General features: G+C 41.5%; 1 protein-coding gene across 4 annotated transcripts in view; it reads left to right on the forward strand.

Moving 5' to 3' along the window:
* The window catches only part of LOC123364713 (microtubule cross-linking factor 1-like), a 199,187-nt gene that overhangs the window by 170,664 nt on the left and 15,218 nt on the right, over positions 1 to 13,305 (forward strand). For all 4 annotated transcript variants that reach the window (XM_045007047.1, XM_045007044.1, XM_045007045.1 and 1 more), the window contains one exon: positions 9,550 to 9,855. In XM_045007047.1, the coding sequence (XP_044862982.1) occupies positions 9,550 to 9,855 (306 nt within the window). The remainder of the gene's footprint in view (positions 1 to 9,549; positions 9,856 to 13,305) is intronic.

Here is a 13,305-nt window from a genome sequence, read left to right on the forward strand (position 1 = left end):
CACAGTATCTTGCGTGGATTATTAGCATTTGAGAAAGCAGTTCCAAGTTAATGGTCATTTCCTTCCTCGTTCCATTTACCAAACACATGCACAATCACATTGATTGTCTCCATCTGAAACCTTTTATGCATCTTTTTTTCTTGCTGAGAATCTAAATCGGACAGTTAGGGTTAGTCAAGGGGGTTGTCATTGACCGATTTTCAGCTTGTGTGTCCAGGTGCCACTTGACGAACCCTAATGTCTGGGTTTTGTGATCTGGGGAGGAAGAGGCAGAGCAGGTGCGTGGTCTGGGGGTACAGTTACCAGCCATTAGAAAGGTGGCAACTGTCAAGGTTTGGCAGATCTTTCCCTGCCCAGAAAATCTGACCATCCATAAATTCACCACCAAAGATGCAGCAGCTATGACAGTTCAGTCTCAATTTGAATTGTTCTCTTTAGTAAAGTAATGCACATGATGATGCTGAAGAAGCCAGTCTGATAACAGCTAAGTAGCTACTCGAAGGCCAAATATTCAAATGCTACTTCTGATACTGCTTATACGCAGTTTTTGCCCATCCCATTTCTGTTGCACATTTGGCAGCTGTACATCTAACTACTCAGTTTTCATGCCCAAATGCTCAGGAGACTCACTGATTTGAACAGTTGACATCAAGTAGACACAATGGCATTATTATTTGTCTGGAAAAGACACACAGACAGACTCACACTTGGAAGTTGAATAGGAAAAAGGTAAAACACAGTTTTTGGTTGACCATTGTTACAATCAAAATTATGCATCAGAAGAACAGAAAACGATTGAAATTCTGCATTTGCATTTTACTGGTTACTTTCTGTCCATGGGACATCGAAAGCTGCATTGCACCAGATTAGTGTGTGCTCTTTAAGCAGCAGTTACACTTGGGTGATATACAAATTAGCTTTTCATGTTAAATTGGTGAAAGTCTGGTATTCTTCATAACCAGTTTATGAAAGGGGTACATTTTCTGTATTGCACTCTCCCACCTTAGGTGCTTCAGTGAGGAGCTAAAGAAGACCCACTAGGCAATACATATTGTGGGTTAAAGAGTACTCCTAATTTATTCCAGGGTGTTTGAATGCGGAGAATTCAGGAAAAATCGAACACTATTGATAATTCTTGAAACCATCACTACATGTGGGAGAAGACAGGACTTGCAAAAGGGGCTATCTGGGGAAGAAGAAAGGAGGGCAGACATAAAGAGCTGTGCAGACAAAGGAAAAAAATTGAAACTGATTCAACCTCTCTCTCCTCATTTATAATAATTTATTATATTATTAAAATTAAATTATTATTAAATAATAATAAATAACATTCTGCATTTCTTTATCATCTTGTAGCCTAGGATCTTTGAAAGTGCTTTGCAAACATTAATTAATTAGGCTGCACAACACTCTGTAATTTAGGTAAATATTATGATGTCTGTTTTTCAGATGTGGCACAGGACCTACTACTCTTGTGGCAGAATTGCTAATAGAAACCCCTTAACTCTCAGTTTTGTGGGATGATTTAACAGCTTAATCTTTCTCTGGCTTGACTGGACTCTCCCATGGCGTCTAGAATGGCATTCACCTCTGATCTCCTCCCAAGGTTCCCAAACAAATCAGGAAGTTCATAGCTATAAGAAAGTTTCCCTGTGTGTTAAAGGGACATTGGTGCAAACATTTGTTTACAGATGCTTCAGTACCTGTTTGGGCGTTTAGCTTGCTGTCCCTGTGAAGTTTGTTTTGTTTTGTTTTGTCCGCAATATCGCCCTTGTGTCTTTTCAATACTCGGGGGGAATTTAACATGATTAGAAGCTGAAAATTAGGGGGAAAATTATTTTTAATGTTTCCTAGCCTTTAATTTTCTTTAAACCAGATGGAATCTATCTGTATCATCTTGAGTAGACTACTTACTAGCTCTCAACTCACCCTGGAACTGGTTCTTTTTGTTATTGTTCAGAAACTGAGTGAGAATTCGTTGTAAATGTTGTGCAATAAAGTGTTTGTTTGCAGTATCACTGATAGATTCCAGTTTCAGTCTCAAATCACTACACAGGAACAGTAATATATTTTTCATTACTGTATAGAAAGAGTGTCAGTTTTCCAACCAGTGCTCTGGATTTGTGTTCTCAAATCCTTTCAATTATTAATTCTTAAAACTCGGGCATTTTCCAGACAGCCATAAATGCATAAGTGAATACTTAAGTAGATCTATATACAACACATAGCCAGCCTCCAAAGAATTAACTGAGTTTGTATGCATAATTTCTAGACTTCCATTTTTAAAATGTGTCCTGGAATGGTAACCTGGATTCAGTTTCTCGACAGATTTTCCTATATTGTGCATTATTACAGCAATGCTTTAAATGCATCTGCGTAAGAAATGTAGGCCTAATCCAAAATCCACTGTAGTAAATGGAAAGTCCTTATAGCATTTTCATTTACTCTAACACCAATATTTGTGAAATTACTTGAGCAGTCACATGAACTATATGTTTTAGATCTGTGTGACTTGCTAAGGAAACTGTATAAATTGCTCTCAGATCTGCTTGGACATGAAATTTGTCTTTCACCCAAAAAAGGAGACTAGAAATTCCCTTCCTTTTTCTCAACATAGGGAAGATCTTCACGAAATATGTTGTCAAGTTTCTGTGTATGTTTCTGACATACGGCTCTGAACATCAAAATAAAATCAACCTATTTCCAAAGGACTGAGCAGTCAAAAATAGCATTTTGAAAATATGGCTATCTGCCCATATAAATTCACAAAGCCGTCTATGTTTATGAGCAAGCATTTCCCTGTATGACAGGAAACTACCAGAGATTTGCAGGCTTTTAGTTCAATATCCTTTCAGCTCTTAGTCATGTTCTGCTTTATATGGAAGCAATTAGCATATCTCTAAACCTTTTCTTTACATTGTTTTGCTCTGTACACTCAGTGCATGGAGAAAATACAACAGAATGTATGTTTGAAAATAGAATCTAGAAGATAACAAAATCATATTTGCCAAGTTTCATACTCATGCTTTCTGCTTATCTGACTTCATAGTTCCTACATAATACATGAGAGAGAGAGATACGTACAAATTATGAAATATTTTGTTTTTAATAGTTTATGAGACTATTACTCAGACATAAAAAGCTTGGTGACCTAATTCTTTTCACAGCTTTTAAATATTCGCTCTTCAACTTCATTGTCACTGTATTACCCTTTGGGACGTCATCCTATATTATAATATCAAGCTTCATTTTGCCCTGATCACACCACCTAGCACTTAAAATTCTTAAATTAATTACGTTCAAAGTTGTTTTTCTTTGTAGGTCTAAAAATGAGCATTTCATCCCTCTTCTCCCAGTGTGCATGTGTGTATACATACCAACATTTCAACTGTTGCCAACATTTCAGAAAAGTGACTAATGATTGGTTTGGTGCCAAAAGTTTTGTGTTCCCTGAGCCACCTTAAAGTGGAATGATTTTTAGATGTTGAGGTTTTAGCACTTTCTGAAAATCAGGCCCCTTTAAAGTATCTCAAGTTGGACACCCAAAATCACTAGTCACTTTTGAAAATTTAGACTAATATTTCTAATTTCCACAGAACCATAGAAATATAGAACTGGAAGGAAGTTCAAGAGGTCATCTAGTCCAGTGTTTCTCAATGACCAGTCCGTGGACTAGCGCCGGTCCCTGAAATCTCCCTGCCACAGTTTAGGAAAGCAGCAAGCCAGTGCCTGGTATCAAAAAGGTTTAGAAACACTGATCTAGTCCATCCCCCCTGCTGAGTCAGTATTAAGTATAATTAAACCATCCCTGACTGGTGCTTGTCTAACCTGTTCTTAAAAACCTCCAATGATGAAGATTCTACAGCCTCCATTGGAAGCCTACTCCAGTGCTTAACTATACCATACAGTTTTTTCTAATATCAAACTTGAATCTCCCTTGCTGCAAACTAAGCTGGTTACTTTTCTCTATCCTCAGTGACATGGAGAACAGTTGATCACAATCCTCTTTATGAAAATCTTGTATATATTTGAAGACTCTTATGTCCTCCTTCAGCCTTCTCTTCTCAAGACTAAACATGCCCAGTGCTTTTACCCTCTCCTCATAGGCCATGTTTTCCAAAGCTCTTATCATTTTTGTTGCTCTCTTCTGGACTCACTCCAGTTTGTTCATATCTTGCTTAAACTATGGTGCCCAAAATTGGACAAAGTACTTCAGCTGAGGCCTCACCAGTGCTGAATAGAGCCCAACAACTACTCTGTATCTTACATCTGACACTCCTGTTAATACACCCCAGAATGGCATTTCGGGTTTTTTCAGCTGCACTGCGTTGTTGACTGATATTCAATTTGTACTCTACTATACCCCCCCAGATCCTTTTCCACAGTACTGCTGCCTAGCCAGTTATTCCCCATTTTACAGTTGTGCATTTGATTTTTCCTTCCGAAGTGTAATACTTTGCACTTGTCTTTACTGAATGTCATCTTATCATTTATCTTCATTTCAGTTGTTTAACATTTATAGGCTAATCCAGTAAACCATATTGATTTGTCATACAGCTCCAAAGACAGGTAGTATTAGAAAGGCATATGAAAATCATGTAGGGTTTGCAACTGGACATGTGTACAAGGAAAAGGAAAAAATATGTAATAATTATTTCTCCTTACAATTGAATCCCTACGTTAGTTACTGTAAATGAAGTTGTTAGAGATGTCCTATAAAATTACCCAAATCCCGAAATTTTATTCAATTTTTATTCAGTTCTTACTCAATGGTATTGGTCCATTACTAGATGGAAATGACAGAATTATCAATATAAATGCAAAAAAGGTAGAAGTGTTCAATAAATATTTCTGTTCTGTACTTGGGGAAAAAATAGATGATGTCATATATATGCTGATGATAACAATTTCCATTCCACTAGTATCTAAGGAGGATGTTAAATGGCAGCTACTAAAGTCAGACATTTTTAAAACAGCAGGTCCAGAGAACTTGCATCCAAGAGTTTAAAAAGAGATGGCTGAGGAGGTCACTGGATCATGAATGTTGATTTTCAATAAGTTGTGGAACACCAGGGAAGTTTCAGAAGACTGGAAGAAAGCTAATTTTTTGCCAGTATTTAAAAAGGATAAATGAGATGACCTGAGTAATTATAGGACAGCCAGTCTGACATCACTCCTTGGCAAGATAATAGAGTGGACTCAAATAATAAAGAATTAAAAGAAAATAATATAATTAATGCCAATCAGCATGGATTAATGGAAAATAGATCCTGTCAAACTAACCTGATATATATATATATATATATATTTTTTTTATGAGATTACAAGTTTGGTTGATAAAGGGAATTGTCTTGATGTAATATACTTAGAGTTCTGTAAGGCATTTGATTTGATACCACCCAAAATTTTGATTTAAAAAAACTAGATTTAGTTTAAATTTTAAAAGTAGATTCAAAAAATTAACATGGCACAGCTGAATAGATTAAAAACTGTCTTAACTGTTAGCTCTCAGAATGTAATTGCAAACAGGGAATCATCATTGAGTGGATGTGTTTCTAGTGGGGTCCCTATGATATTTAACATTTTTATCAATGACCTGGAAGAAAACATAAGATCAGCACTGATAAAGATTGCAGATGACACAAAAATCGGAGGAGTGGCAAATAAAGAGGACAGGTCATTGATTCAGAGCAATTGGGATCGCTTGGTAAGCTGGGTGCAAGCAAACAGTATGTGTTTTAATATGGCTAACTATAAATGTATACATCCAGGAAGAAAGAATGTAGGCCATACTTTGAGGATGGGGGACTCTATCCTGGGAAACAGTGACTCTGAAAAAGATTTGGGGATCATGATGGATAATCAGCCGAACACAAGATTCCAGTGTGGTACTATGGCCAAAGGGCTTTTGTGATCCTTGGATGCATAAACAAGGAAATCTTGAGTAGAAGTAAAGAAGATATTTTACCCCTATATTTGGCACTGGCATGTCTGCTGCTAGAATACTATGTCCAGTTCTGGTGTTCATAGTTCAAGAAGGATGTTGATAAGTTAGAGAGGGTTCAGAGAAGAGGCACAAGAATGATTAAAGGAAGGATTAGAAAACACACCTCCTAGTGATAGATTCAAGGAGCTCAATATGTTTAGTTTAACAAAGAGAAGGTGGTGATTTGATTGTAGTCAATAAATATCTTCGTGGGTGTAGTGATCCCTCGGTCTTCAGTGGGGAGGGAGGCCACTCTGCCTCATTTTATTGGGCAGTAGCCCTCAGGCTGAGGTCGGACTGGCAGGCCGAGCCGTAAATAGTCTATAGTTCCGGGCCCATCTAACAATCAATAACGGTCTGGTGCCCTTTTCTCCACCTTGGGCAGGGCAGCACACTGAGCAGCCCCTCAGCTGGGGCTGACAGTAATTAGCAGTCTGGAGCCCTAGCCCTTTGGGTGGGGCCCAGCAGGGAGCAGGCTGTAGCCTAAGCCTCCTGGCCAAGGCAGCCAGCAAATACACACAGTCTAGAGCCCTAGTCCCTGGCGGGGCAGAGCGGAGGGCAAGCTTTAGCCTCAGCATGTGGGCTAAGGCAGCCAGCAAATACACACATCTTGGGGTTCCGGTAGGGCTGAGCACCCACACGGTCTAGGGGCTCCGGAAGGATGAGCACCTGGGAGTCTAGCCTCCTAGCTCAATGGACGGTAGGTCCACACAGGCCTCCTGGCCTATGGCTGGGAGTCGGCCATCCCCAGGGTGCGGTGGCAGGGGGGCGTGGACTCGCCCAACTCCACCACGTCCCAACCCAGGGCCCTATCAGTGGTGGAGCTGCAAGGTGCATATCTGCTCTCTTCCAGGCTCTGCCCCCAAGTGAGCTGTTCTGCATCCCTTTACCTCCTCCTCCTCCAGTCTGTGCATCTCTTGCAGTTGTGGTGGGGCTGACTGAGCCAAGACTAGCTCCTTAACCCTTTATTGCCCAGTGAGGGGTTTGTATACCCCATCATAGGGCCCTTCAGTCTAGCAGGTATGATGCAATATTCAGACTGGAAATAAGGGCATGCATTAATAAGTGAGAGTAATTAATCATTGGAACAGTTTATCAAGTGTAATGGTAGATTCTCCATCACTGGCAATTTTTAAATCTAGATTGAATGTGTTTCTAAAAGTTATGCTCTAGGAATTATATTGGGAAAGGCCTATAGCCTGTGCTATACAGAAGGTCAGACTGGACGATCACAGTGGTTCCTTCTGGTTTTGAAAATTATGAATAAGCAGAACTCCCTCTATTTCAATGAGAATTTTGCCCAAGTAAAAATTAAGAACCTTAGGATCTGATACAGAAAGATTTTTTGACACGACAGGCGCTGTATGGAATTTCGGTATTCGTCATCTCAAATTCACTCACTGAGCTCCAAAATTTCTTTTTTATTCACACGTGCATTAAAAACTTTTTAATCTTGAAGTCCTCCATTGAATATTACATACCCAGTACTCTGTTCCTACCTGATGAATTCCACCTGTAGCTTATAGCCTCATGGACTTCCTAAAGAGCCTTCTTATCCAAACCTTTTCAGGCAGTTTTAGCAGCAAATATGAGTTACTAGTGACATTCCTGCTGGCATTCCTTGTTTTTAAAAATATCATTTTTAGTCGTGTTATAGTTACAACTGCAATTAAAGTTGCCTACGCTATTCATTTTTTAAAATGTCATTACTTCATCCATATTTGTGGCTCCACCCATTCCCCGTCCATTTTTGAGAAGTACAGAACTAGTCATTCTAATGGTTCTCATGCAAATATGCACCTTCTCTGAACATGCCTTGCATGCCTAATTCCTTAACTAGCTTTCTGACAATCCTGTAGTATGCTCACCTTGTGGTTTTTAGCCATTCAGTAGTTCCACGTAGTTTTGAAAATCTAGCTCTAATCCTTTGTTAAAAGGAATTTTCACCGTTTAGATCTAGAGTGTAGACTGGAGATTGCTAAAAAGGGGCAGCCCTTATATTATTGAGTCAGAAGACAATCATGATTATTTTGGTGGAACTCCAGAACACTCCTGGAGCTTATAATTACATTTCTTTGGGATATGGTAGTGAGAGAAATTTAAATACAGGGGAACTGTGTGACATTTAAGGACCTGTGTTATGCAGGAGGTCAGATTAGATGTTCTACTGATCCCTTTTGGCCTTACACTTTATGAACATACGATATTAACTCCAGACTTTGCCCTGGTCTACACTATGAATTTATGTCGGTATAACTGCATTGCTCAGGGGTGTGGAAAATGCCGATGTAGACAGCGCTAAGTTAATGGGAGGATTTCTCCTATCAACATAGTTACTGCCTCTCGGGGAGGTGGAATACATATGATGATGGGAGAAGCTCTTCTTTCAGCGTAGGCAGCATCTTCACTAAATGTTACAGTGACGCAGCTACAACTGCCGCGCTGTCAGTGTAGACAAGCCCTTTGCCTTGCTTTTTTTAAAATTCAGATTTCAAATAGTGGTTGGTTTGTTTTTTTTTAAAAAAAAGAGCATTTAAAAACACAAAGGACAAGATTTCAGAATCTTGGGAACAGCTCCCTATTTGGAGACGAACACATACTGTAGTACTAGTTTCATCAGAGCCAAGCAGTGATACGCTGAGGTCCAAACTGAAGGTACATCCACACTTCAAATTGGAGGTATCATATCCAGCTTGAGAAGATGTACCCTAAAAATGGCAGGGTAGCCATGGTGATGTGGGCAGCAGGAGAGGCTAACCACCTCACATATGTTCCTACTGACTCAGGTGGGATCACAGTCAGAACAGCTAACCACATTCACCTCCATGGCTACCCTGCTATTCTTAGCACACTAGCCCAATCAGACCTAGTGCAGGTATGTCTACTTGAGCTGGGAATTACATGTCCAGCTTGAAGTGTCAATGTACCCTAAGACTACTTTCTTCTGAATGCCATGTCTGGATTGCTTCCAAGGAAATTCCTGAGTTTCTTGGCTCCATGTCAGTCTTTGATTGCTGAAAACCTTTATTTTGTATCCTGTTCTATTTGTTCTGTTCCAAATACTGTTATAGTAATGTAAAAAAAAATTTCTTTTGGTTTGATCCCTTTAATAATTTCTGAATTTTGGCAAATAATATAATTTTCGCAATTAACCAGTTAAAATTATTAAGTTCTAAATATGTGGTTTGTGGAGAGCTAATTGCAAGCTGCAATGCAGAATCAAATATTGTTGAAAATGTACATGGGTTTGGCACTCGATGTGGATTTTCCTCCACTTTTTCTCTGGTCCCTTGCATTCAGGTGTCCTCACGTGGTAAGACACTGCATTTTCCCTATTGTAGAATCCCTCATTCTCTGCATCGTACACTCAGTGAATGGTATAAACCTGTTCACTTCTCTTGAATATTTTGGAAGTTGTCAAGTGAAATGAAACTTCCCTGAGCAGCAAAGCCCACAATGAAGGGCCAAAGTCTTAGAAGGCCAAGCTCTACCGAAAAGACAGAGGTGTTGAGCTACTGCAAATAATCCATGCTAACTTCAATTTTAATTTGTTCTTTTTTCAGCTTCAAAAAGAAGTGAGCACACGAAAAGGAGAGAGCATTCTTTGTGACCAGAAGGAGAGTAGCCTTCGTCCATTTTCAACCCAGGGAAACCTTCATGTGCCTCATCCAATGGGGGCAAGGTCCTATTCTGATTCAGATGCCATACAGTTTGATGATCAGTCACTGTCGAAGCTGAAGGAAAGTGATAGGTGCACTGCCACAGAAAACCTCTTTCTCGATTCATTGTCTCTTGATTCTCCTGATGAATCTGATGAGCCTCGGCCTCAGAGATTGGAGCGGGAGAAGTTCTTGCCTTGCTTAACTGAAGTATGTTTGTTTTTTCCTATCATGTTTTCAATTATACTGTAATCAATATAGCTGTCATGCTATGTGAAGGGGGAGGCTTTATTAGACACTGCTTGCAGTAATTTGGTGGTGAGTTTGAGGCCTGGTCTACACTACGCGTTTAAACCGATTTTAGGAGCGTTAAACCGATTTAACGCCGCACCCGTCCACACTAAGAGGCCCTTTATATCGATATAAAGGGCTCTTTAAACTGGTTTCTGTACTCCTCCCCGACGAGAGGAGTAGTGCTAATATCGGTATTACCATATCGAATTAGGGTTAGTGTGGCTGCAAATCGACGGTATTGGCCTCCGGGCGGTATCCCACAGTGCACCACTGTGACCGCTCTGGACAGCAATCTGAACTCGGATGCAGTGGCCAGGTAGACAGGAAAAGCCCCGCGAACTTTTGAATATCATTTCCTGTTTGCCCAGTGTGGAGCTCCGATCAGCAGTCCCAAATCCAAAAAGAGCTCCAGCATGGACCGTACGGATGTGATCGCTGTATGGGCAGACAAATCTGTTCTATCAGAGCTCCGTTACAGAAGACGAAATTCCAAAGCATTTTAAAAAAATCTCCAGACAGAGGGCACAGCAGGGACTCAGCACACTGCTGCGTGACAAGCGTAACGGAAAGCCAAAGAATCAAATGGACGCTCATGGAGGGAGGGAGGGGGGACTGAGGACTCTAGCTATCCCACAGTTCCTGCAGTCTCCGAAAAGCATTTGCATTCTTGGCTGAGCTCCCAATGCCTGTAGGGTCAAACACATTGTCCGGGGTGGTTCAGGGCATAGCTCGTCAATTTACCCCCCAATCCACCTACCCCCAGAAGTAAAAGGGAAAAAAATAATCTCTTGACTCTTTTAAATGTCACCCTATGTCTACTGAATGCTGCTGGTAGACGCGATGCTGCGGCAGTGAATTGTAATATCCTCTTTCCCCCTCCCTGGTGGCAGATGGTGCAGTATGACTGATATCTGTCATCATCATCAGCCTTGTGGCAGATGGTGCAGTGCAGAAGGACTGGTATCCGTCCTCATGGCTGGCTTCAGTTGAGGTTGGCTGGGTAAAAAACTCCTGGTCATTCCCAGTAGATGGTACAGAACAGCTGGTAACTGTCTTCATCATAGCAACAGGGGGCTGAGCTCCATCAGCCCCCGCCCTTCATGTGTAAAGAACAGATTCTGTACTGCCTGGACTATCATAGCAGCGGGATGCGGGGCTCCTCTCCCCCACACTGCTGTCCTGTCTGGACTATCATAGCAGCTGGAGGCTGCCTTCCCCTCATTTTATCTCACTAACAAGTCACTGTTTCTTATTCCTGCATTCTTTATTACTTCATCACACAAATGGGGGGACACTGCAACGGTAGCCCAGGAAGGCTGGGGGAGAAGGGAAGCAACAGGTGGGGTTGTTGCAGGGGCACCCCCTGTGAATGGCATGCAGCTCATCATTTCTGCAGGATCTGACACGGAGCGGCTGTGCTTTCTGGTTCTCTGATACACTGGTTCTCTAGTACACTTGCCCCATACTCTAGGCAGGACTGATTCTATTTTTAGATACCATAAAGGAGGGATTGACTCGGGGAGTCATTCCCATTTTTGTCTTTTGTGCCCCCGGCCGACCTCAGCCAGGGTCACCTATGATAGCAGCAGAGAGTACAGTACAGAAGGACTGGTAACCATCATCTCATTGTCAATTTACAATGGAAGCAGATGGTACAGAACAGCTGATAACCATCTCTGCTATCATGCAAAAGCAAATTAATGCTGCTGTGTATTGCTGCTGAATCGCCTCTGTCAGCGGCATCTAGTACACATACGGTGACAGTGACAAAAGGCAAAACAGGCTGCATGGTTGCCATGCTATGGCGTCTGCCAGGGCAATCCAGGGAAAAAGGGCGTGAAATGATTGTCTGCCGTTGCTTTCCTAGAGGAAGGAGTGACTGACGACATTTACCCAGAACCACCCACGACAATGATTTTTGCCCCATCAGGCACTGGGATCTCAACCCAGAATTCCAAGGGGCGGGGGAGACTGCGGGAACAATGGGATAGCTACGGAATAGCTACCCACAGTGTAACGCTCCAGAAATCGATGCTAGCCTCGGACCGTGGACGCACACCACCGAATTAATGTGCTTAGTGTGGCCGCGTGCACTCGATTTTATACAATCTGTTTTACTAAACCAGTTTATGTAAAATCAGAATAATCCCGTAGTGTAGACGTACCCTGATTGAATTTTAACATTGCCCCTTGTTATGAGCTGACTGGGTTGGTGTTGGTCACTGGATATAATTGGAGGTTAGCCAGTCTAAAGAAACCAGAAGGCCCGTAAGAATTTCCTGATCCTTGGGCCAGGGGAATGAGTTGAAGAGTTAGAAATGGATCATTGTTTACTTTTGATTATGCAAGGAGTTACAAGGATTTAAAGCTCTTCCTGTTTTAAAAGGGGCAGGAGCTCTATTTTGACAGGTGCTCAGGTCAAACAATTTTACTGTCAGAAACCATCTTAAAGTGCCATTTAACATCAGTAAAACAGTAAGTGCTATTAAGAGGTAATGTTGATTGTTTAGAAAGGATATGAAGGAGTCCTAAGTAACTGTTGATCTTTAAAAGTCCCTTGCTCTGATACCTCAGCATAAAATCCAGGGAGTTCCAGAGTCTCATAACAAAGGGCAGTGATGAGGGAAATGATCAGGACACAATGGGTGGAATCCAGGCCTCAATGAAGATGGTAGCAAAACTCCAGTTGACTTCAATAGACCCAGGATTTGACCCAATGAGATCACTTTATAGCAGGCCAGGGTAACATCCCGTTAGCCTCCATGGTTTCCATCAGAAACAATACTTTTTAATTACTTTAGGCCAGTGGTTCCCAAACTAGGGTACGTGAACCCTTGGGGGCTCGCGAAACGTTTCAGGGGGTCTCAGGAAAAAATTACCTAATGGTGGACAGAGCTGTCCCTCGGGACCCTGGGCAGCATGGGGCCATCAGCCCGGAGCCCCTGGACTTCCAAGAGCTAAGCAGCTCAAAGCTAGCATATCTATCACACTGAGGAGATTTAAACTTCAAGACTCCTTATAAGAAATGGAAAGCAAGGTGGATATTTTTTGCTGTTTTTAAAATTAAATAGGCAGCTAGAATTGTTTTTAAAATTATTGTGAAGAATAGGGTGACTAGACATTTTCTCTCTCTCTCTCTCTCTGCCGGTGGGACTCCGGGACTCTGTTTTTTTTCTTTTCTTTTTTTTCCCCCTCTCTCTGCTGGCGAGATTCCGGGACTCCGTTGTGGTTTTTTTGTTTGGTTGGTTGGTTTTTGTTTGGTTTTTGGGTGTTTTTTTTGCTGTGCCAGTGGGACTCCGCTTTTTTTTGCTCTGCCGGCGGGACTCCCCCCTCCCCCATGTGCCCCAATATTTTCTTCATCCCATC

The sequence above is a fragment of the Mauremys mutica genome, chromosome 2 (assembly GCF_020497125.1).
Source record: "Mauremys mutica isolate MM-2020 ecotype Southern chromosome 2, ASM2049712v1, whole genome shotgun sequence".
Lineage (NCBI taxonomy): Eukaryota > Metazoa > Chordata > Testudines > Geoemydidae > Mauremys > Mauremys mutica.